This window comes from Poecilia mexicana, unplaced genomic scaffold (genome assembly GCF_051168715.1).
Source record: "Poecilia mexicana isolate PSO_F unplaced genomic scaffold, ASM5116871v1 scaffold_5, whole genome shotgun sequence".
NCBI lineage: Eukaryota > Metazoa > Chordata > Actinopteri > Cyprinodontiformes > Poeciliidae > Poecilia > Poecilia mexicana.
The window spans coordinates 24,036,584-24,062,640 of record NW_028263374.1 but is presented as its reverse complement, the minus strand read 5'-3'; the positions used below and the strand labels follow the sequence as shown (position 1 = coordinate 24,062,640).

General features: G+C 37.8%; 1 protein-coding gene across 3 annotated transcripts in view; it reads right to left on the bottom strand.

The window, feature by feature from the left end:
- arhgef10la (Rho guanine nucleotide exchange factor 10 like a) overlaps nucleotides 1-26,057 on the bottom strand; it is a 127,598-nt gene that overhangs the window by 82,146 nt on the left and 19,395 nt on the right. Inside the window, exons 4-14 of one of the 3 annotated variants that reach the window (XM_014985201.2) lie at nucleotides 23,806-23,951; nucleotides 20,424-20,501; nucleotides 20,199-20,329; nucleotides 18,949-19,044; nucleotides 17,136-17,244; nucleotides 15,975-16,075; nucleotides 14,693-14,770; nucleotides 13,690-13,869; nucleotides 11,784-11,900; nucleotides 4,416-4,508; nucleotides 1,343-1,513 (exon numbers count right to left, since the gene is read on the bottom strand). In XM_014985201.2, coding sequence (XP_014840687.2) covers nucleotides 1,343-1,513; nucleotides 4,416-4,508; nucleotides 11,784-11,900; nucleotides 13,690-13,869; nucleotides 14,693-14,770; nucleotides 15,975-16,075; nucleotides 17,136-17,244; nucleotides 18,949-19,044; nucleotides 20,199-20,329; nucleotides 20,424-20,501; nucleotides 23,806-23,951 — 1,300 coding nt within the window. The remainder of the gene's footprint in view (nucleotides 1-1,342; nucleotides 1,514-4,415; nucleotides 4,509-11,783; nucleotides 11,901-13,689; nucleotides 13,870-14,692; nucleotides 14,771-15,974; nucleotides 16,076-17,135; nucleotides 17,245-18,948; nucleotides 19,045-20,198; nucleotides 20,330-20,423; nucleotides 20,502-23,805; nucleotides 23,952-26,057) is intronic. The other 2 variants (XM_088005774.1, XM_088005775.1) reach the window with 2 other exon arrangements.

Here is a 26,057-nt window from a genome sequence, read left to right as displayed (position 1 = left end):
ATTTCTCTGTCACAGCTTTACCAATTTGGCTTTGTTTGGATGACCATTTGGAGTCTGTTGAGTGCTCTCGTGCACCTGAGGTTGATTTAAATAATCTGGCAAAGACTAGTGTGCTGCTCACACATATGGCTTCCTACAACCCTGGGGGCTAAGCACAGTCTTTCTCTCATCATATCCCATTTTTATTCCAGACACAATATCAGGCTCATCAAGTTTTATTCAAAAATGGAAGGCAGATTCTGACAACTTGTTTCACAAAATATGTATGCCAAATTCAACTGATTTAACCTCACAGAAATACAAAATAAGTCCTTAGTTAACATGAGGTGATCTGTCATATCATTAAAACTCTATCCGGCTCCTCTAAGAGATGGAATATGCTGCTATGATTTTTATTTTTGGTCTTCTCAGTATCAGTAGCCTCAAATGACTCTGGATGGCTGCATGTATTATGATGTGACTGCATGTGTTACTGGGTGAAAATGAAGTCTGTGTCTCTGCTTAGGCTGCTGCCTCTGGGACCCGACCCCAGTTAAGCAGAAGATAACTGATGGATGGATGTGATTTCTTACTTAAATATTTATACTTCCTACTCTGGTACACCAGATCCTTCGAGACAAAAGGAAACATTTTTCATTGAAGGTTTACAGCAACAACTTAGAGGATTATCTTCATATTGGAATTCTGCCATGTCAACGCTGTAAATGCAAGGAGAGGAGACGGAGTGAATCAACTCATACCAAAGTCCTGAAAAGCAATGACTCATATAGAAATATGAAATAAGGAAGGAAGAGAAGAAGGGTTTAAAAAAAGAAAAAAGATGGGAAAAGGACGGCATCGTAACACTCAAGGAGAAGAAGAGACGTGTACTAAGTGGAGTAAACGAGTAAACAGAGAGTTGGGGGGGGGAGTGCAGAGCAAAGAGTGAGACCGACAGGGTGAAAAAGATAGCTCTCTTACAGTTTCCAATTAAATGTCTCATTTACCCCCTAATTCTTCTTATTCAGAGCAGCATTTGTTCAGATTTGCAGCAGCAGGACTGCAATTTTAGTGTGTAATGGAGAAGCAATGCCTCTACCTTTGCATGTGGTACTGTTTAGGGATGATAATGGGCACCGTTTCTGTGAGATGATTTCTCTAAATATAAATGCCACCAAAAATTAATGCTTTGGAAAGCGATATAAGTAATGTGCTATATATTAGTTAAATGTCCAGGTGTTTGGCTCCCAGTGATAACAAAACAGATGAGCTGCAGGGCTCAGAGGCTGGCTCGCAGCTGATTGCATTGGAGAAAACGTGTGTGAGTGAACAAGTGCACGTTCAGGTGTGTGCATCCAGTCACCTTACTGAGCAGGCGATCACTGACGCTGCGGGCGAGTTGTTGAGTCTCTGCAATCTGGTCAGCTACTCGTTTCTGTTCATTCAGCTTCTCAGCCAGCGTCTCCAGCTCTGTCAGTGCGAGCTGCAGGGGAAGACGATCCACGTGGCCCTTTGGTGTATTCTTAAGCATGTCCTAAAAAAGTCAGAGTGGAAAGCAGCTGTTCAGTTCCACTTTTGCTCAGATACTTTTATACTTTCTCTGTTTTAGTGAGCTTCGCTAGAAATACGCAGTTCCGGAAAGTCCTGCTAAATAAGCTGTAAGGATTTGTTCCATGGAATGTTTTATATTAAAACTGGTGTTGAACTTTTTTTATTATTATTATTCTGAATTGCAGTTGCAGATAAATGTTCAGGCATCATCTTCAGGGGATTGGATGCAAGAGAAAAAGCAACAAATCCATCCACCGTATTTGTTTAATGACAAAAATGCAACATGATAATGTAAATGTACCAGATTTAGCCATAGAGGCCAATTTACATCTGTAGTCCATGACAGGTTGGTAATATAAAACAAATTTAAAATATTAAATAAGATGATTAGATCAATTACAGAGTACTGTGTAAAAAGTTATCCAAGTGAAAATTTAAAACGCATTCAATATGGAACAGGTACTAATTTACATAATGCTTACCAATTTAATGGGTCATGACTCATGAACCACTGTTTCATGGATTTAAAGAACTGTCTGTAAAATGTAATGTTCCTCAACTCGGGAGGATTATATTCCAAGAATGAGCTGCCATGCAAATACTAGCTATACGCACTTGTAAAATTTAAGTTTGACTTTTGCTATAATATACAAAGCTTGCTCAGAGAGTTTTTCTGCTTTTGCAGTGAAGTCCTCCCTTGTTGTATTCAAATGTTCAAACAGTAGTTCATGTTGAACTGAACCACAGCATTCATGTATTTCAGAGAAGCCTCATTAGTTCTAAAATGTATACACTTTTTGAAAGCTTTTTAGAAACGTTTTTAGCTTTTTTTTAATCCGTGAGGATCTGTGTTAGCAAACATGTGCTCCACAACCAGCCACAGATCTTAATCATTACAGCTGACAGTTTTGTTGCAGCCTGCTCCTTATTTGTTGCAAGTAATTACACAAAGTTATCATCAGCATGTAGCAAATAACCTGGGGTGGCCAAACATCAGGAAGGGCTTTAAAAATTACAAACTGAAAAGCTTTATGCATTGCATACAAGGTGGTAGTAACTGTTTTATGAGTCACACCTGGTGTCATTTTCACCTTATTTCTGGGGCTCCGCAGTAGGGTTGGTTAAATTAGCTCCTCCTGGTGTGTTTGTGGCAGCTGCAGTAAAGTGGTTTGTTTTGGTACCTAATCATATGTGGTGAGCTATATTTTTTTGAAGTAATCTGTTTGCAGTTTAGCCTAATTTCTTCTCTTTTTTTTTACAATAATCCTGAATGTTGAGCTTTTTTCAACATTTCCAAACATGACTGCTTGCTGCACTGTTTGCAGCTACACCTTTAATCAGATGAAGAATAACCTGTGGTCTCAACTTTAATCAATCTATTGTTTTGCCAATAGGAATGTGGCATAATTTAATTTTAAAGTGACACTGAGAGCCCAGATGTGCTCTTTCTACATTTAAACTAGTTTATCTGAAGCACACAAAAGAGGAAATCCTTCTCATACTTTGTGCTCTGTCTACAACATACCACCAACAAAAACATGTTGCCTTTTGAAAAGGCAACATTTCTACTGAACGCTCATTGAGAATGACTTTATAAATAACTAGTGACCAAATTAAATCCTTTAATGATTTGTAATAATTAGTGTAGCCCAAATATTTCTCACCCTGCCTGCATGCTCAACTCACAACAGAAAACTACCACTTAAATCATTAAGAGCACATTTGTTTCATGTTTGACAATTTTAAGACAATAGGGAAAATAAATCAGTTGTAAATTAACTCTTCAGATACACTGACTGGAGTCTTGTTCCAGTTCCTTCATTTATGCTTTTATAAGCCTGTAAATCAACCTTAAGATTTATGTGGATGCAGGTTTCTGATGAGTTGAATAAAGAAGGAAATCAAACTCTTGAACGGGAAGGGAACATATAAAACTGAACCCAGTAATTTGAGAAAAACAGTAAATATGTTTATATAGATAAAAACCTGATTTAGGTTTAATAAATGAGCCTGAATGGGCAAAGTTGTTTTAAGTAATGTTGTCATTTTATACAAAGTCCTTTTGTCCATGTTTTTATTTGTATCTGTATTCTACAGGACACTTCACTTCTGGTAACAGAATAGGCAATAGTGTTCTGCCTGGTGATAATTTCTTTACAAAATTGTAATATTTAGGTCAAATGCACTCCAAGTTTCTGACTATGGATGTCAAACTTTCCAAAAGAGTTTCTTAACTAACTCATAATCACTCTCAGCATCAGAGGATTTGGGTATTGTGGAAAGTTTTGAAGAGATCAGAGCATATTCATACGGTGAATAAAAGCTGAATGTTTTATGACTTGCATATCTCTATTTGTCCTGCAACTATGACCCCATGAAAAGCTTGTTCTTTTCTTGATAAGCAGCTCAAATGTACCTTGTTGCCTTCAGATTTACTTCTCTGTAATGTATGATTAAATAGATACACTTCATCTTTGGAGTATTGAGTTTCAGCTGGAAGAAAACGCCTGATTCGTATTCATAACTTATCTTTTGAATTCATAGATAATCAATGCCTACTGAGGGATGAAATGAGTTGCTGCAGATACAGCAAGTCAAGCTCAAATCCAAATCTTGCCTCAAAATAGAAAAAGGAAAGTCAGCATATAAATCCACGAGAGGGATGATGGTGGTTGCCTGCTACCTTTAAAGCTCCACCTCTGTGGATGGTGTAAAAAAGGAACCGATATACAACTTGTTGTCTACTTAAGTAAAGTACTATAATCAATTCCTACCTTTGCGGATTTCAATTTTGACCATATTTCCCACTACCCACCATAAAAACAGAACCCAAGTGGGATTTATTGTATCGAAAAAAAACAGAAAGAATGAAAAATGTCTTGTACCTGCAAGAGGAGAATGAACTGGGGGAATCGCTGAATGGGCTTCACCATCAGTCCGTACAGAGTTATCCGGTCCACACTGGAGGCCTGTTTCCTCTGAAACCAAAAGAAAAGAAAAAAACTCAGAAGATGCAACAGGTAGTTAGAAACACATAATATTAAAGGAAGGTTTAAGAGAAAATGTTCAATGAGGAGTTTTTGTGTGTTTTTTTCCTCCATAGACCTTGTGTAAGTGTGCAAGTGGGTGAAATAAGTACAAAGGTCAGAGCCTGTGTCACATGTGGGAGTTCAAAAGATTACTTTTGGCTTGAGTTACTTATATTTCATAGATTACTGTAAGCACAAGCGAGGTAATTTTTTTAATGTACAGTTATGGCACCACAATAATCTATGGTATAGTGACAATGACAGAAGCAAATAATAAGTAAATGTTAAGGGCAAGAAAGTGACCTATGATCTCATGGTTATACAAATATCTGACATTAAAATTAGTGACTTATTTTTAAGTGGTTGTAATTATGTATCGAGTTATACATAAACAATCTATAGTAGAAAAAAACATTTACCTTACCCTTGGAGCTGGTATCAAGATATGCCAAGGTTCTAATAAGTGTGGTTTTAAAACTAATGTAAGGGTCTTACTGTGGTCAGAAAACATGCTGGAGTGGCTGGTGATTTCACTCACTGCTTGAATTACAGGATGAAATGGCGCTGGTCTCCCAATAAGCTGTCATAGTCTTTGTGACTTTAGTTTTGTATTTAACTTTATTTTGGAATTTCATATTGATTTATACTCTGCTCTCTTGTTTCCACAGTTCAACATCAGTTACTTGTCTTCCCTCGCAGCTGCACCTTGTTTTTAATTAATCACCGGCTCCATGTTCAGTGAACAACTCTCCAGCTGAAAAGTCTTTCAATTAAAAAGTTCTTGGTCAAATCACCCTGCTAATGCCACCTGCCTGCCTCTTTCTGTTCGCCTTGTGTATCATTTGGGATTCCTCATCGACCTCTATTTTTGTATATTTGTTTTTTACTTTATTTCAGCCTCCTCCCCTCTGCATACAGGTCATTCTCTTTTCCCATTTATTTGAGATAAGTGTTATGTTTGTCCCATTTCCCCTAAACCATATGAAGGATGTAGCCCTTGCAAACAGTTCTAGTGTTAGAGGCAAAAAAAGATAAATATTTAGTCCAGGTAATAAAATAATGTTATAATGTAATTTCAACCATCAGCAGAAATAATTTCTGCTTAAACTAAATCCTGTTAAACATTTCCGTTTTAAAAATTTCTTCCAATCATCCATCTTCTACAGCTTATCTGAGACCTGGTCATTGGGGCAACAGCTTAAGTAGAGTTTCCCTGACCTCCTTCCCCCCTCATTGCCTTTTTGATCCCATCTGGGGGGGATTCAGAGTTGTTCCCAAGACGGCAAAGAGATTTAATCTCTGCCGCAAGGTCTAGTTCTAACCTGAGACCTACTAGCAGCGAGACATGCCCTAAACACTTTCCTAGGAAGTTATCAAGAATGCATGCTTACCAACAAAGGCATGGTCACAACCATCCAGGATAGGATGTGTTAAACGTATTTATTTTATAAAAAGAAGAGTTGATTCTTAGCTGAGGTCTTTCTCCAGATATTTTGGTCTCCTCCCACAATATTTTAGATAAAACTGAGTGCATGGCTCTTTGCCAGCTTATTGGTCCTGTGATACACCGGCAATCTCTCTGAGTTGTACTCTACCTCTGGGAACAATTATTTCAAAAATACCATGGAACGTTATTTATAATAATATTCTAATATGTTTTATGTACTCTTTGGAACATAGATATACTTAAAAAGAAATATAAAGAATACATTTCTACTAATCTTAACGACAGTTTTCAAGTTCCAGTATAGTTGAACATTACTATCTTTTTGGAGTTCTGTTTTTTATAAAGTAGCATGAGAGTATGAAGCTAATTTAGTACGTTAATTAATGAATTGTGGTAGAAATCCTGAAATGTACAGACATGCCACTTATGGCTTTCCAACTTTATTTTTCCAATTTTATTTTTAAAACAGCATTAACTCTTTCAGTTTCTACTCTATGACTGTCTATATGTTGAGAAATATTTCCAAACTGCTAAATTGGTCTATTATTATGAGTGAAGGAAAAAAATAGAAGTCTGTCTTCAGCTAGCTGACCAGCAGTGTGCAGCAACAGGTGAAAGAGGGTAAGCCGTGTGTTTCTTAACTTGTTAAGGCAATGGTTCTAAGTTGATGCTATTTTAACATTATTAGAAATTGTTGGAATAGGTAGTTGACTGATAAATGATGAATCAAACAATCAATGCTTTTGATTCAGGCATGCATTTCAGTTTGACCTGGTTATTGCTAATTTCATTATAGTAGATGGTTATAAATTTGATACGGATAGGTTTAATAGGTTTAATGATCATTAGTGGCTGTTCAATATCCAAATTCCCAATTAATAGAAAGCCAATATTATCAGTCCCCATTAGATTATTCTTTAACAAACCTTCCCTCTACTGCCAGGGTGAGGCCAAAGTTGCACCATGTTCCTCTTTAGAACCTTGTTAACTGTCTAAAACAAAGTGCAAATAACTGCTTGAGGACAGTGCAAGCAACAGGCATTCACAGTGGTCAGCTGCTACCCAATCAAGAAATCACAGGTCATACTATGAAGACAGCAATTGCAAAGGTTTCATCAGATTGAGCTGATGCTCAGTGACTGAGCACACAAACTGTTTTTCCCAGGTAACCTCGTAAGCAAAGATGGCCTCTGAGTGGACTCGGTGAAACATTGCAGGAGCACCGAGTAAAACCTTTTTCTCTACGGCTTTCCATCTTTTTAGATGAAAAACATTGGAGTGGTGTCAAGAAGAGATATTGACCATCACTATCTGTTCTTTGGAGGGCAGTTATGTATTGCACAGTCAAGCTTTCCTAACGGAGAAGGAATCTAAAATCCAGGCTGGTGCCTCACATGAAAACAAATCACATCTAAAATCACATGAAAACAAGAGCAGAATGAATTTGCCAGATTACCTGAGACATCATCTAAATTTCCTTAATCATTATTAAACCCTTGCTCTGCAATAAGTAAGAGCAAAATGGCCACAGTAATCTGGCAGTGTAAGTCTTTAATGAATGCCTTTAAAACAAATGACTAAAAAAGTGCTACATAAAAGATCGATAACCCTGGAAAGACGTTTTATTTTTAAACACGGTTACTGAGCAAAAGAACTAAAGGAAAAGGAGCATTGAGTTAACATTGACACTTTCTTTTCAGAGTCTAGGCAACTAGTGTATAATGTCTGTTTTTACAGTTTTGAAGTAAAGAAAAGTAGCACATTCAGAGGAAAACATGTCTCTCAATGCTTTATGTTAATTAGCTTAGTATAGCTTTATAAATGGTGACACAAAAAAAGTCCCACAAAGAGGTTTTCTTATGGTCCTTGAATTACTCTAGGATAAATATAAACAAAAATGTCTTTCTGGCTCAATAAGGTTGTGTATGTCAGACAAGTTTTGGATCCGAAAGAAGAAAATTAATTTTGAATAGAAAATAAAATGGTCAATTTTAAGTTGTTAGGTAATTAAAGTACTACAAGTTATTCTAAAGACAAGCACTAACTCATATTAAACAATGAATATGAACAGTTTTTTTTTATATAGCATAAGCTACAAATAAAATGTAAGTGGCCCCATTTTAACAGAATGTGCTAACGTCACCTAAAAGGTATGTAGAAATCCCTTTTACACAGAGTTTTACGACTGGAATATGTGACATTTGCATGCCACTTTATTTCTCCATGATGTAAGCTGCCATAGTTTTTTATAGATTCAACTAGGCAAAAAGACATTGGTGGCTGCCAGGAAAGGCTCTTGAGTCAGCGCTGGGGAAACTCTGAGAAAGTTCAAAGTAGAGGTCTTCCGGGGAATGGAGCATAAAGTGAAGAGATTACACTGAATATGATTATAACCCAGTCAAAGTGGGTCATAATCATATTCACTGTGGCTGGATCACAGAGCCCTTCTGCAATGTAACAAATCTTGGACTTGCATGACAGTGTGTTTGATACCAGTTCTGTCGCAAAACGATATTCATCCTCTTCAGTGAACTAGGAAGTGATCTAAAAAGGTTAAATTGTTTTTTTTTTTTAATCAAACAGTAAAGTAGCAACTCAGTGGCCTTGTTTTTTCTGACCTCAGTCTTTTATAAATTGTTCAAGAACATGTTTTTGTTATTTGGGCAGGATATGGATAGAATAATTTTGGTATTTCATCATTTGTTTTACACAGCACCATTTAGCTTTTACACACCACAAATCTGGAACAAACTCCCAGAAAACTGCAAAACAGCCGAAACACAGAGTGTCTTCTATGCCTTGACTACAAACTTACCTGTTGACTGTGTGTTCTACAACTTTGTATTTGTGTGTGTGTTTTTATGATGTAAAGTACTTTGAACTGCCTTGTTGCTGAAATGTGCTTTACAAATTTGATTAATTCATTGATTTTTTTTTTTTACATATCTGTGATCATACTATGTTTTGTAAGGATGTCACGATTGCTAGAAAAAAGGCCTTTATAGCCCCATCCACTTTCCTGTTAAATTCTTAAAGTGAATCAGATTAAGCTTCATTAGCTGAGTTTTTGTAACAATACACACAATATGCAACAAAAATGAGGTTTTCCAATGACAGCAAATGTATGTATTGTGAAGGTGTTTGAATTTATTCTTATAATGGATGGCAGAATTAGTTAACATTTATGAAAATAAATAATAATAAAAACTGAAATAATAAGTTTCTACCCACAAAGCAAAATGTTAGCCATGATACATTCCACAAATGTAAAATGCTTATAAAATGGATTTCTGATCATGTCATTGACCTTATGGAATAAATTTGCATTTGTTACCAGGCAACCTCAGTGAACTGCAAGAAGCATTGGCATTTACCAGCAAAATATTCCTCTGATGGCATGTCCCTTAAATGCTAATTTGAGGTTAAAAAAAGATAACACCTATTGCACCAGTTATGCCTTTGGGCACCTCAACCCACTGAACCCAGAGAATTCAAAATGGGTAAGATGTCACCAGCAACTTATAGTGAAAAAAAAAAACTGCAGAACACCAGCAAATTATTTAAATTATATATGATGGGTAGTGACTGTTTAAATTAAGGTAACTGGAAAAGTTTGATCTTTGAAATTACAGCATGTCTAAATAGAAACAATACTATAACCACCTTGTTTGCACCTTAAGTCAGTTGTTAAATCAGTCTGCATTTATATTGCATGTCAGTAGAAAACTGACATTCAGTGGAAAAAAGATACATTTTCAGCAAAAGCACAAATGTTCACAGATTTAAAGACAACGTGTTTTGAATAACTTTTAGCTTGTTAAAATATGTTCAGACTACATAAAACAATGAACAAAGTGTACATGATGTCCTGGCTGCCAGCAGAGAAACCAACTCAAACTCAGAGTCCCTGAAGGTGAGTGGCGTTTTTTATGCTGCTTCATGTCAGCTAATAGTTTGACATACTGCAGAAGCCGTTTTTGAAATGGCATTTCAGTCTTTCTCAAATGTTCTACTGGAATTGAATAAAAATTTGTAGCTTTTCCTATTTTATTCAATGTTCCTCTGCTGCAACACTGTGATAAAAGGTCATTGTTCTACTCAAACATTTCAAACATTTTTTTTGACAGATAAAGTTTTACCAAAAACTACCTTGCCATTCTCCTGATTTCATCAGTTCTTTAATACAGTTTCTCCACAACCAGAGAAACTATGTCACAAGAAACTTTTTTATGTTTTAATAAAGTAAAATTACTTTTTGCTTTGGAAATTTTATGATAGATTAATGCTGTACATTCACAAAAATACTGCTCAACTTTCATGGCTTAATTTCAAGCTATTTAAGAGACTATAACACAACAACAACAAAAGCATTAATATATTAAAACCTTCCATCCTTCCTTTAAGCATATTTCTCTTAATTATCATATTAATTTCAACCTTTTTAAATCAACAGTGCAGATATGAAGAACAATTAGCTACATATGAAAATAAATCTTCATCCATACATCATTTCAAGAGATGTTGACAATAAAAATAACCTTAAGAAAAACTTTTTTGCTTTCTGTATTGTGATTTTATTTTTATTTTTATTTTTCATTTAAGATGTTTAGGTTAAAATAACCAGATACCCGACATTTAACTTCTTTAATAGGTTAAGGAAGTCAAATCTAACTAGGTCTTTTAGCTTTTTGTTTTTGGCGTCTGTAGTCTGTGACTATAAATATAAGTAATACACATATGTTGAGTTTTACAACTGTTATTGTCAACATGCTTTAACAGACATCTGAAATCCCTTCAAGGCAAACCTGGGTAAATATAGACCTTTTCACAAGTAAAAAATAACAGTTATACATGACCATATTTTGATTTTCATTCCCAAAAGAAACTAGAATAAGCCAGTTTTGGAAAACGAATACTTTCAGGCATTTTGGATGAAAGCTTAATGCCAGATTTTAAATTCCTTCCAACAGGGCTGACAGATGCCCAGCACTGTCAGCTGTGTAGTTCTGTCAAAACACAAAACAACCATTTTTGTTTTTTTGTTTTTTTGTCAGAAGTAAACCTAATTCAAATCAAAGAAACACAGTGGTAAAATATTTTAATAAGAAGTTTAACTGGAGTATATTGCTAAGATTGCATCCATTCATTCCACACTGGAGAAAAATGTTTGGTCCTACATTGGTAAAAAAAATTGTGGAAAACACAGTAATTCTAAAGATTAGACTGCTGAAGTAGTTGCTCTATTGAAGTGTGCAAAATTTTAGCTTTTAGCACAATGCCACTTACTGGACTGAATGTGGATCTTAATTTAAAATCTTTTCATCCAAAAGAAAGTCTTTATGACACTGAGAAGTGGACACTTGAGTAACGTTTATACTAAAATTATGCCAATGACCTCACAGTTAAAAAGGGTCTTCTGAGTGTGTCCTGTGCCTACTGCTCCTTGGTATAAATAACATGGCCTACATATGTTTGATCATTGTTGGTTGAATGCCATTAGGGAGAAATGTAGACTTTTTCATGCGATTCTTTTATAAGCTTGTATAAGTGGGATTTTCCTGAATTTTATAGATGTCTCACCTATCTGTTAAACTTAACCTTGAGCTGTATGCTACTGCTTGAAAAGTTTAGATCTTGATATTGATTCTCTAGGTCTGGGGCTTGGAAAAAAAAAAAAAAAAAAAAAAAAAAGCTAAACAGAAACTAAAAATATAAACTGGATACTTTGACAAAAATGATGTAGAAATTCAATATAGTGCAAAAAGAAATATATTCACCTTTAGAAATTCCAAGAACGCCGGTTTGGACATGCATGCCTTTTTAATGAGAGCCATTGCATTGGTGAAGTTGTTCACATAATCACTGTACACATCCAGCACCATCGACTTAGAAAACTGTAAAAGAAAAGAGAATACGATTAATAAAAATATACGTATATAGTAAATATCTTACAGCACCAGAAACATTTAGTTTTGCAACATGTATAGTTTTCTAATACCATGCAGAGTCATATAATTTCCCCTGACTTATATATTGTTGGCAAAAAGAGGCCATAAGATGAAAATAAATCATTTGTTTTTCATCCTAGTTGTTGAAACGGTAAACAAATATCCCTCCCGATCCATTTAGGATGGTGCACAAAGAAGAATGAGGTGGAAGACTGTGTGGGAGTGCAGCTGCGTGTGACTGTTCTGTGGTAAATATCTATTCTCCTTCCACAATTACACCTACGCCAGGCGGCTGATAGCGACAATATGAGGAGTAATGGGAAATTGGCAAATCAGATGAAGGAATTAACCCTCTTTTCTCTAAGTTTCCCTTAGGACTCTGCTGGCTCAGATATTACTGCAGACTCTGCAGGTAGAAGTTAAAAAAAAGGAGCAGCCCAAGCTGGGCTGTATACGGTCCTAGCATTTCCACTGTCAACTGGGCTTCATTAGATAAACAGTAGGTCTTAAAATATCAATGGAACAGCACAATAACACCCAGCAAAGAAAATAATAAAACAACTCCTTCTAATAGGCATATAATGAGCAAACCATATGGATGAACACACACTGCAGACGCTTGAGCACTGCTAAAATTGTGACAACATATATCCCTGAGACCATTTGATGCAGTGGAGATATTTATCATGCCTGTAATTGATTTTGTTTGGGGTAAACTATGTCTGTTTGCTCATCATTACTGAGCTAACAGAGACTTAGCAATGAGATCCAATAGGATACAGTAGGGAAAATATGACCGATTCTCCCCAGAATAAAGACTGATGTAATTTACAGCCAAATATCCAGAGGCCTTTATAGACATTTACAGCCCCCCACCCCCGGTGTCTTGCAATAAATTAGGCTAAATTAATCCTGTGTTTCGTCACTTAGCATAACCAAAGTTATTTCACTTTGCTATAAACCAGAATGATGAGCAATACCTTGGTTTTAGGCATCTTTCCACAATTTCTATTGTTTTTAACAATTTTCTTACAATAGTTCAGCTGCTATTTTGGCCCAATCCTTCTGACACAGCTCTCTTAAATGACTCTGTTTTCTAGGTCACCTTCCTTCCACACACCTTTTCAGCTCTGCAAGCAAATTTCCTTTGATACCACCTACAAAGCAATGACTTTGTTGTTCTTGAGCCACCTTGGAAACAATCTGATTTGATACCAAGGTTCACAGTTCACTTAAAATACCCTTTTATGATCAAGCTTTAACTTTCTGACAGATGTCTTGAGATGTTTTTCAGTATTTACATTATTCTTTCATCATAAGGCCATCGTGATGCTTCAGTCCAAACTGCAGCAAAGTTCCCACATGACATGTTATTAACCCCATACTTCTCAGCTGATGTGGTGTTTTCAGGTTTAAAAATGTAATATATTTTCTATCAGATGTAACGATGGTCATTATGACCTAATACTTCTTATTTTATCAAACCACAGGAAGTGTTTCTAAAAATGAAGGTCTTTTTCTTCTTGAACGTTTACAAACTTCAGTCTGGGTCTTTTGGAGAAATGGCTTTTTCCTTGCTCTGTGTCCTTTCAGTCCTTCTCTACTTTGATGTCAGATTGTGAAATAAAAAATGTATTTTTTTTTAGTACAGTCTATGTACATATCTGGCATCATCTGCACCAACACATTGGTCAAGATGTGAACAAACAGTGTGGTTTCTGTAATGTACACTGACCGAGGCAACAAACAAGTCCCCGATTTTCTCACTGCTGTCCCACTCTGCCACACGGGAAGCCAGCGCAATCTGGAACATGGAGTGACACTGTGTGATCTCTCTGATGCGGTGGAAAATGGGCCGGATCTTCCTTGGACTCAGTATGCGCGGCTCTGCCTCCATCAACGGTCTGTGGTACTCCTGGTGAGAATGAGGAAGAAAATTGCAATCACAGATTGTTGGGCATAAGCATTTTTGGCCAACCACTTCTTCACAATTCAGAGCCAGAATAGTAATGGAAGCAAAAACACCAGTTGATGGTCTTTCACAGAAGGGGAAAGTGTTGATCTCTTCATGAATTGTCTCTAACCCACCACTGTAATTTACAAGCAGACACAAGGAACATCAGAAAGCAGCACCAGAAACCATTCTGCGACATTGTGGTGTTATACAGTACTGAACATTTCCAATTGTTCGGGATGTCTTTTGTGTCCAAATCATGTCATGTGTCTGGAAACAGTGCATTTTCGTTACTACTTGGCTGCTCTATTTGAATCACACACACACACACACACACACACACAAAAAAGTTTTAAAAGCAGTGAACTTCACAAAGGAACATGAACATTAATGCCAACCCCTAACAAAGGCAGGACATTCTATCTTGACAATAAAAGATTTTATTGCATACAAAGCAACCATTGATTGTAGTTAATTCTATTTCACTGGGCTTTTCTTTTATTTTCCAGTGATGATGAGATAAGAGGTCTCCTTTCCTTTTTATCAAGGGAGATTAAAGAGGAGCGACTGCACCCCCATCGCGCAAGCCTGACAGCCTCCCTTTCTCTGCATCAGCATGAAGCCCCCTCCAAAAGAGCATAGGTGTTTTATCAAGATTATTTATGCACAGACACCTTCATAATTTGATGAATATCTCTGCCTCTCTTTTCAATGTAATTCACAGTGGCTAAACTGTGAAGATATTGCATGTGGCAGGAGAGGACAGGAGGACTAAACAGCTCACCTGCAAGATCCTCCTGAGAGATTCCAGGTAGCTCCGCTCGCTCTGAATGATGGAGCCAAGGATATGGCGCCTGACAACCTGCGTGGACAACAGATCAGTCAGGAGCTCAGGCTCTAACAGGACATGATTGGGCTGCGGTGTGTGGCATGCTTTCAGTTAAGCACGGCACCGGCTGATGGATTACACCATAATCATGCGTTAGTCACAGGAGAAAAAGACTCGGAGGAGTCGGTCTGTTTGAACGAGCTGAATCACTGGAGGTGCTGTGACACGAAAGCAGCTGTTCTAGCTGTTTTAAAACACACTGCTTTTACAAACAAGATCAGGAGTTTAAAGCAAACAGATATTAAAAATAGTGAATAACAAATGACTTCTTTAACAGCCTGAAGCGTAATCCTAAGGCTACTGAGTACTGCATTGGTTATAGGCGTGCATACACCATTGAAAGCTGTTGTCAGAGAGCACAATTTGACGAGTCTCTCAGCTCTTGTGCTTGTGTACAGGCTCCCAGGCGAATGGTGTTGATTAAAACTAGGGGTAGCTGGACAGTGTGTGTAGAAAGAACTATGTCATATTAACCTCTACCTGGGAATTTTCGTCTGGGTTTTTTTGTGTTTTAATTGTACAGAATGTTCCTTATGGTGTTTTTAAAGCAAACATACAATGACTAGTCGCCTCCAATCTTATATACAAGGTACAGAATTTGTGGAGTTTATGGGTAGAGACTCAATTTTTAGATGAGTATGAGAAATAGGAAGCCCTGATCAAGACTGGCTCTGTGATTGGAAGAACAATAATGTATAACAAATACAGTAAACATGTAGACAATACAACAAGACATTGTTAACAACTCAGTGTTAAGAAAAATAGACAGGGTGCTTCATGTAAGTAGCATCAGAGCAATAAATCGATTTTCTTCATCCTTTTTTTTTTCTTCTTTTGAACAAGCCATCATGTGAGCAGGTTGTATACTCTTTCTGGAAACCGATTAAGCTGAACACAATAAACAGAGGTTTGAGTCTAGTTTGTTTTTAGGCTTAGCTTTGTACCAACACTACTTGTGTTTGGGTGCAAATAGACCCTTTCACTACGTTCACCACATGTTGGAAAGCCCCATTTTCAATTTACCAAAGCGACAAGCCTCCCTTGAACAATACACTCTATGAAACATTGCACGTTTTACCATTCTTTAGCTTTTCTAGTCAAACTACTCGCTTCTAAGCTGCTAACAAGTGTAGCTGTTATAGATTTTTATGGATGAAGGGGTTGCTGTCAGCTGCACCTGGTGGTTGGTCAACCCTTCTGGCATGGGGCTCAGCTGCGGGGGAGGATGCTTCACTTCTGACACAGCCACATCCAGGTATCCAGCATCATCATCCTCCTCTGCAGATTTCAGAAATGAAAAAAAAAAAAAAAAGAGAGCAGTTTCAGATTGTTGCTGTGTCTGAGTAATGTGTGCATGTGCGTGTGTGTGTCTGTGTGTAACAGAGAATGTGACAAGGACGGAGAATAACAGAAAGGCAGCCTTCAGATCTCAGAGCAGCTGGAGACACAGTGACACGCTAAGTTTATTACCTCTAAAATATGAAGAAACTTCTGAACTCTCTGAAGAATAAAAAAGGGAGAGAGCAGAGGAAATGTGATAGAGAGAGAAAGAGAGAAGTAAAGAACAGGCAAAGGAAGAAAATTCAGGGCAATACTGTATGTAGGAGTAAAACAGGCACAAAAGCAATCCAACTCATTCTTATCTCTGCATTGGCACAATGGCATACAACGGTGAAAATCCCCAATTCACCCGTAGCCATTAAGACCCAGCAGAAGGTTTCATCAGTCCAATTAAAGCCTTTAAAATGATATCAGAGGATTTTTGGATGACAAACACAAAGCAATGAAGATTCCAGGCGATCAATGCCTGAAAATAGCAGCACTGTCCTTCCTATCCTCTGTGTGATGACTTAAAGATGTGTTGCAGGCATGAGTCTGCCATCTATCTTAATGATGCTGCTATCCATTCATTGATGCTGATCTGTCTATACTGTAAGGTTCCTGAAACACAAGCTCCACGATGCCACATGGGATATTTTCTCTCTTACACACCAGAAACTTTTCTCACCCGCACCCCCCATCCCATCTTAGTTGAAATTGCAAAAGCTTGTCTTTTGTATTTTAAATATAATCAGTAAGATCTCTTCTTCCACAGTACTTTCATGTTTGCCTAAAGGGACTTCTGAAAAAAAAAAAAAAAAAAAAAGACTTTCTACCCCAACCATCTTAGATACTCCTATTCGGCTTGGCGAGGCTGGATTTTTACCCAAGTAAACTGTCTTTTATGTTATAAAAGCTCCAATGACTTTTAAAGCATCCACAGATTCCTTTAGAAATTACACAACATTCTATAGTCATAACTCAAGAGCAGCAAAGTTTTAAAAATTTCCTCAATTACCCAGTTGATCTTTTCTCTGCAGGAATGACACTTTTCTCATGACGGCTATTTTGGTCCTCTCGAGTCCACCCTTCGTTCCGGTTCTTGCCGCCCTCATGAGCTGCTGAACCTGGTTGCGTGGAGCACACAGAGACAACAAAGGAGCATCAGAGCTGGAGGGAAGTGCCATGTTGCGGTGGCTTGATAACCTACGGTGCTCCTCCGGAGAGAGACAGAGAGAAGTGGCGCTCAGCAGGCTCATCATGAGCCTCACCATCTGCGACTCCCCCGTGGGTCGCTGTACGGCTTTCTAATCAGAGAGCCTGTGAGCATATCATGGAAAGATTATGGTAAGAGAGGGAGATCCACATCAGCTGCCTTGCTCTGCGTGGGAAAAATTCAGCTGACCACAAACTCCACCCTGAGCATCGCAGAGGCCATGCAACCAGACTCCACAGACCCAGAATACACTCAGGGGAGTAGTATTTTTAAATGATGCTACTCCGAGAAAGTAGGTCAGAAAGTGGTGGCAAGTTGCACTGATGTTTATGGAGGCAAACACGCAGACTATTATTAAATAATTAATGAGTTTCATGAATTTGTCTTGATATTAAACAAGGCAGGGAAACATAAAAAGGGAGCCTAACAGGCCAATCAATAGTCTCAAAGCAAAGCCACAGAGCAGAGGAAGAGCTAAGAAGGATGGCACAGCGAGCCAATTAAGCCATTGTGTCAGCTGAGCATAACAGATTGCATTTATCAGCTCTGGGTGATCATCAATCCTGTAGTTAAACATGTAGCAGAGGGAGTTGAGTTCCGCTATGAAATTATGTGACACAAAGTGGGCTTCGAAAGTGTACACACCCCAATTAAAATTACAGCCTTTTGAGACTTAAAAAAAAAGGAAATTTAATCCACCTTTAGTGTGACATATGTTGTGTATAATTAAAACAAGAACATCTAATAAATGGGTTATTTGAGAAACCATATGAAGAGAAGAGCTGCGGCAGCCTGCTTTCATAAATGTTTATGCCTTAAAACTAACAACCTTGGAAAATTATTCTAAACTACCAGACTGAAACACAAAAGTTCAGTCCAATCCTGCTCTGCTCTCAGCAATTGGAAAGCTTTAGATGTTCTCTCATGAAGTCATTCATTTATGTCTAGACTAAAATAGATACCTGAAAGTCTTGGATAAAAAAAAATTACTGACATTTTTCTCTATTCAGAATTTTATGCAATTTAACAAATAACAAATTTCCACTCCTAAGAATAATGATGCTACCACCACTACACATGATGTTCCAATTGTAATGAGCCTGTTTCTGTGCCAAACATACCAAAACTTTGTTTCATTCAGACAAACTGTCCTGTGGAGATTTTAGCCAGTTCGAGATGTCCCCCTTGATATTTAAGCATTCTGTTTTAATAAAGTCCTTCTTCTTTGTTCAGATATATGAAGAACACGTGAGATTGTTGTCACTTGCACAACAGTGTGAATATCTGCTGTTCTTTCCACTGTTGTCACTGAAACTGATGAAAGGTCTTTTCACAGAAAGAAAGAATGCTGAACTGAGTTTCAGAGCTTTTGCAGTTATGCAGTCAGATTATTTAACCTAATTTAATTCTTACTGTACAGTATATTTTCCCCTTATACGTTTACTTGTTTTTCATTTGAAATGTATAGAATATACATATATATATATATCACACTGAAGGTAGAAAAATCTTGCAAATTGTTCAGGGGCAGTGTCAATATTTGTAACTCTCAAAAACCTGGTATGCATTTTTAAGGCCCACTGTAACTGTGTTCCGTTGCTGCTTGGGGTTATACCTTGATGTCATAGTTGTGCTTTCCAGACAGCCTCATAGCCAGTTCACGTTTGGTCCTGGCACACCGCTCCCTCAGCCGATGCACTTCAGGTGAGAGCTACAGGGAGATTGGATGGGGACGGGTGGGGCACAGGTGCATGGAGTGTTAAGCCACAAAAGCCATTGGGAAGAGGAAAGCAGGAAAAAGAAGCCAGAAGAGGAAATGGATGCAAAGTGATCAAGGGGAATGAAAAGCCGAGGAACACTGGGAATTAATCACAAACGCAGAGAGTGAAAGCTCGGAGCACTGCTTTGGTCAAAGGCGTCGTGTCTAATGGTCGCTGATTTATGTAGGGTCCAGAGTGGCTGCAAGCAGTTTGGAGCAAATATTAACTAAACAAACTTTACTGCAGCTCTCCCAGGTTTCTTAAACAAGAACTCCAGCTTCACCGGGTGAAAAATTAATTGGGCGAAACTAATTAAAAACAATGTGTTTCTGATGAAGGCTGCTGGACTCTAATAGTTGAGCTTTTTTCATTAATTGTAAAATCCAGCACACCTGAATTCTTCCTTTTGTTCAGCGGTCTGAAACAAACCTGCCAACAGAACGGTGGGGGGATTTTTCACACCGCACCCCACTGTAATTACCAGGCAACTCATTTTCCCCGTCCCACATCAAGAAGGATTTTTGTTACCTCTGGCCTCATTTGTTTTTCAAATTATTAGTTCAACTCTGCATCCTCTTAGATTACAGTAGAGTATTATCCATGCAGAAACACCTTCAATGTTCAGGTTTGACTGAAAGCAGGTATAAATCTATACATTAGTAATGACTCAACTACAGATTTTCCATATGTCTGCAGTGATGAAGCCACATTTAAAGCTTCTGGAGCATAAAGAAAATGCAGCACAATGTCAATGTGCACACAGTGCCATCATGTGGAAGCGGCACACTGTGGAGCATCACGGTGATTACCGGCAGTCTTGGCAGAAAAGAGGCAAGGAAATCTGTGGCTTTTCAAACAGAAATGTCTCATGTTTACTTTCATCTCACAATGCTCGGATAAAACTTGACAGCCTTTTATGCATTTTTCATGTCCTTTACCGCTTCCTTCCACTTCTATACATTAATAAAGAGTACTGCAAAAGAGAGGCAGCGAATGAAATATTCTCCTTGATATTGTTTTAAGTGCTGAAAAACCGACCCAAACAACCTGGCCTGTCTAGATGCCATATACACAGATATCAGGAATGATTTGACATGGGGTCTACCTTGCTCCTTGCCGGCAGCTTGGCGTCGTTATCAGATTGCTCATCGTAGCTCTCAAACTCACTGGAGCTCCACCCGTTGTTTGCCTCCAAAGGACCACTCTCTCTTTGGACATCTTCATAGATCATGTCTGCTGAACACACAAACACACAGCAGGTCAGGGGCTGCAGGTGGGAGGTCATGAGAGAGCAAACATTTGAGGCAAACACAATTCTGCAACCGCCGACCTTCATCAGGGGAGAGAGGTTCCTCGCTGGGAACGTCATCATAGATCACCTCTAACGAAGCCTCTGGTGCTCCTGCCTCTGTGTCAGCCGCACAGATACACACACAAAAAAAAAACAAAAAAAAAAAAACAGAAGAAAAACAAAGTTTCATCAAGTCGCATAAACACGAGTTTTGCTTTTTAGCTTCAATCGTTTTTGCAGTGGCATTCTAGGACTTTCTGTTGATAGATCAAAATGTTGTTGCTCTCAAGAGGAAAAAAACACAAAGACATTCACATGCAGTTTTTCCTCTCATCTGAATCGTTTGAGGCAGAACAAAATATATTTGCTTTTGCTAGAAAAGAACTTAGACCTATGAATACACTCAGTGGCCACTTTATTAGGTACGCCTTGCTAGTACCTGCTTTAATTTTTAGTGGTATAGATTTAATTAGCCATCAGAAATATTCCTCAGAGATCATCTATGAGGTTGCTGCAGATTTGTCAGGTCAGCTACACATTCCACCACATTCCAAAAGTGCTTTATTTAACTGACAGCTAGCGATTGTGGAGCCCACTGGAGTACAGTGTGGAACATATTTAATTGTTTTGTTCAAGTTCAAGATCTTATGAGCTTCAGAAAATGTGTACACCGTGGTCATAAAGAGACGGACATCCACAGGTAGGCTGCAGTGTTTAAGCAGTGCAGCCTAAGGCTACAAAACCTATAGTATCCCAGGAAACTATTACCAACAGCATTATTGCAACAGCAGCAGCTTGAGTCACTGATTCAGTGCAGGGTGGATTCATTCTTTCATGTTGTTTGCATCCGATTCTGAGCTTTCCAAACTGAATGTCGCAGGTGAGACTCATCTGACCAGGCATTTTTTTTTTCCGGTCTGTTTTGCCCAAATTTGGTGAACCTGTTCGAACTGTAGCTTCAGTTTCCTGCTTTCAAATTATAGGAGTGGCAGCTACTACGATGTTTTGTTGCTTTCTGCGCCTCGGTTGAAACTGAACGAGGTTCAATTCAGTTTCAACTTAAATTTAAATGTATGCATTTAGATGCATTCTGTTGTGACCCCAGTTATAATACAATTCAGTCAGCTTCAGTTCATAATATGACTCATTAAAATATTTTTAAGGATGTCCAACTGATTGCGCTGAGTCATTGATGTTGCTCTAAGATCCACTATAGAGCAGGGATGTGGAAAACGTAGAAAAAGCAACGTCTGGTTTCAGCTACTGAAGGTAGCAGTGCAGGTGTTTTGTTCAAGCTACTGCTGCCTTATTATCATCTCAAAGCAGTCTGCACATTCTGCTCTGAAAATGTACACGAGCAACGCATTTTTCATCTGTATAATAACCGCACAACGGATATTTTATCTTTCCTGGACCATTTTCTGTAAGCCAAAGAGATAGTTATGCCTGGAAATCCTACTAGATCAGATGTTTAAGAAAAATATGGTTAAAATCTGTCAAGTCCCAACAACCACACATCATTCAAAGTCACTTAAATCACTTTTCTTCCCCATTCTGATTCTGTGTACTTCAACTCGTCTTCCCCACGTCTACAGGCCTAAATGTGTTGAGTTGTTGCAACATGATTGGCTGATTTGCTATCTGTTTTAACGAGCAGTTGAATAGGTGTACCTAATTAAGTGGCCAGTCACTTTATTTAAAGGTTCTTGTCCTTAGAGAGATCAAGCACATCTCTTGTGGATGTTGCTCTAACGGCTTTGTCCACGTGACTTAACACGATTGTATCCAGCTTGTTTGAGCTATTGACCCATTCCATCTCCATGCCTGGCAGGATTTGTCATTAACTGCTTTGAGAGTGTTTCAGCCTAATTTACCTCAGTGAGCTTTATTGATTTGGTTTTAAACCCTGATTTGTCTACACACTCTTCTAAGCTCTGAACAGCAACAATCACCGTTTTTAATTAATCTTACTGGAGACGTGCTTTCCTGTTGTCGATTATTCAGACTAAAATTCTAAAGGACCTTGAGGAAACCCTTGAGGAAGGAAAATGTATGTTAAAATATTGTTGTTGCTTTTTCATAATTGGAAAAAAAAATCTTTTCATATATTTCCACCTAGTTGTGCAGTCAGAAAGGTGTAAGCAGAAAGAGGAAAGCAACTGAATTTAGGAGGCCCAGAAATCCTACTGGTCCCTTGAGGAACATCGCTTGTTCCTTCAAGTTTTGTGAGGAAAAAGTTCCTTGCTGTGCTTGCATAGTTTATTCAGCTTTATATGGCAGCACAGTAACTCTAGGCCAAAGTTGTTTCAGGCATGACATACTCCATCATAATAAATATAACTAATTGTTATAAATAGAAAAGAGAGAAGCATTTACAAATCAATGTCAGAACATCACAATCTGATGTGTCATGACCACATTCAAGGACTGAAGGCAAATGATTGCTTCTTCAAACAGGAATCACTTCATTATTCATAATGAACCATATAAAGTATATTTGATCAACGTGAAAAACTCTGACAGCATGTAGAACCAATTTGCACAAGCTGGCAGGTTATTATTATGCAAAATACATTCTGGACTCTGATGTTTAAAGACTAAAATTACAAAGCAGCAAGCATAAAAACATTAATACAAGAGAAAGATTTCTCATTAGATTTTACCCCGTGTTAAGTTAGTTTGCTTTTCCCCCTTTTTTTTTGCTTCATAAATATAGATGTCAGAAAGAAAAGTTTTATATAATTTAGAATTTTCAACTGCTTTGTATGAGGAGTCCTGTGTACGAAAATCATCAGAGGAGGAAGACATTAAAAAAATGTTGTGCAGTATTGCTCCTTTGCATCTCTCATTTCTAAGCCGGTTTCAAATAACGGCAGCCCTGCTGACTGAGTCAAAATCCAAAAGCAATTTTCCCCATGGAAATGGATCTCTATTGATCCTCATCCTGAATTAATTGGATTCATGTCATGTCTGCACAGAAATCAAATCCCAAAAGAACACAGGTGTGTTTGAGTCATTGTTTGCTGTGTTGATGTGTATTCCTATATATGTGTGTATATGATATTCATGTTTTCTTTCACTGCAGTAATCAATAAGTTACACACTGACCCTGGATGTATAATGTGGTGTTGTTGCCACCTCTGATCAAAGTTGGACCATGCAGTGTGTATTGCCAACTGGTGCACAGTGTTCTCTGCCAGTTTCTATATGGTGTGGCCACGGTATTGTTTACGCATCTCTGGAGGGCCAATTGGTTTTCCATCAGATCTGTCCACAGTGCGAACACTATAATACATGAGTGGAATGAGCCTGAATCCCAGGGCAAGCTTACAGTAGGCTTAATCTTTCTGGCCTGATATTAAACCCTTTAACTGCAATATAAGGCACATCAGTTCAGTGTCAATATAATTTTGTTTGGTACCTTCAGAGATGTCCCTCGAGTCAGAGCTTCCCTGAACGGTTTCTTTGCTGCGATCTCCTGAATCAGACAGCGGCACCACAGGAAGCTCCTCTCCCAGACAACGATCTGATGCACCGGGCTCGGCTGCTGCTGGTGCTGCTGAGACCCTGGAAGGTACCCAAACATTAGCACAGTTAAACCAACACTGAGTGCTGCGTGCCTCATTACAAGTTAATTTCACAGAGAGGAAGGGGAGGCTAAGTGCTTGTTGATGGGGGTTGAATAGTTGTTTGCAATCCAAGCATGTAAAAGCATACTCCCTAAAGTCTCATGGAACACGTATTGCTACTTGGAAATGATAAAAGATGTCTTCAAGAGGATCTATTTTTGTTCAGTGGAAACAGGACCATATTTCTAACCCTTTGTTGGAAACTGTCCATTTTTTTTTTTTTTTTTGCTCCACAGCACCCTTTCTGCTTTGTTACTTTTATCTTTTAGCATTGTAGAAGGAAATAAAACATGGCATCTGGTAAAAAATACAAACATGGCCACTGCAGCTTTTGGCACCACTTCATGATGTGTGGTTTTAACACTATAGTACACAAGTTATCTACTATATATAAAACTGAATGTTTCTGGACTACAAAATCCCATAAATATTGAGGTGTTAATTTTAACACAGTAAAAAAATAAAAAATAAAAATCAGATCAAGAGTTAAAATGTTTCTTTTATTTCCCCTATTTTTCTCTCACATTTATCATGGGATTTCATTTGAAAGGTAGTTGTTTCCATTTGGGAGTTTTAGAAACACTGTTAGGGAAAATACCATTCTATGTGCCAAACTCTGTTATCTTTTGTGTTTTTCATAGATTTGATCAGAAAAGTTGAAATAAACTATACTTTAACAACACTGCCAGTAAAAATGTTCTTAAACAAAAAAAGAAGCTTTTTGCAAACTTTTAAAATAACTGAACAATACACATCAGTATACCAAGTTAACAATTAAAAAGGAGAAAAAGAACATCCTGGAAAACGACCAGGTACTGTACTATATACGACAATGACCAGACGACTATTGAAATACTAGTACTAAGAATAGACCAAGAGATGGTGTGTAAATAGTCTCATGGAAAGGTTACACTTAAATTAACTTGTTCCAGTGTGCTGTCAAATCATTATCTGTCATGGCAGCAGTTTGCTTTTTCACTGCTGTTATTTTGAATGAAGCAGACTGCATAACATCACAGGGGAAAATCTTGTTGACACAGCAATCACTGTGCCTGTGTTTGCGCTGGCAGTGAGTTTTCATCCTCCCCCACATGACTGATAATATGACAACATCCAGCATATAGGAGAGACCCATCTAAACTAATTAAATCTGCCCCTCTTTGCAACATCAGAACAACACTTGCAGAGCCTGCAGCAGCAGAAACGGAAAACAAAGATAAAGACTTATGAGGTAAACATCTACTGAGAAGTGCCATAATTTGGAACGCAGCAAAAAAAAAAAGAAAAAAACTTTGCATACTTTTCATTTTGGAATCAGAACAAAAATCACACCTTACATTGATAGAAAAAAAAAAACCGTGCACAGGAATTAATTATAACATACGTTTCGTTTTTCTCTTTGTTTTTAGGCCAAACTGGTCATTTTAAAAAATGAGCTTCCATTTCATATATTATAATATACATTAGAGCGCTGGAAGAACGTAAGAGGTCTCTGCACAATCTGTAGTTTTTCTGATCTCACATTAAACATCTGTTTCTGAGTACAACACAAACAACATTCTTTTCAATTATCCAAGAAAAGAAAAATAATATAATTTTGTGCTCATCTTGGTTTAAACTGTGTATTGTCACATGTGTGGGAAGGTGATGATGCCATTGGCACAAAAGCAAGATGCATTTTCATTCACCGATTTCATGTGTACAGCAAGCTCTCCCCCAGTGTCATAGAGTTCAAAAGATCACCTAATCAGTACCTCATTAGACAGACTGATGTGTGCTTATGTTTGGATTCAACAAGCGCTGTCAAATGGAACAGCAATCACGCATGCAGAGACACTGATTAACAAAAATTTCTCAATGTTTTCAGAAGTTCTACAGTACAACATTGACGTCGTTGTAAATGAAAGCAATTCTCACTGTGTGTTTACCGTCTCCTCATACCTAAATGCAGATGTAATGCTCTGCCAGCAAATCACATGAGAGGCAGTGATAGCAGTCATTTAGTGTTGCAGTGGTGTCAAGCTTCCATAGAGAGCTCAGTATT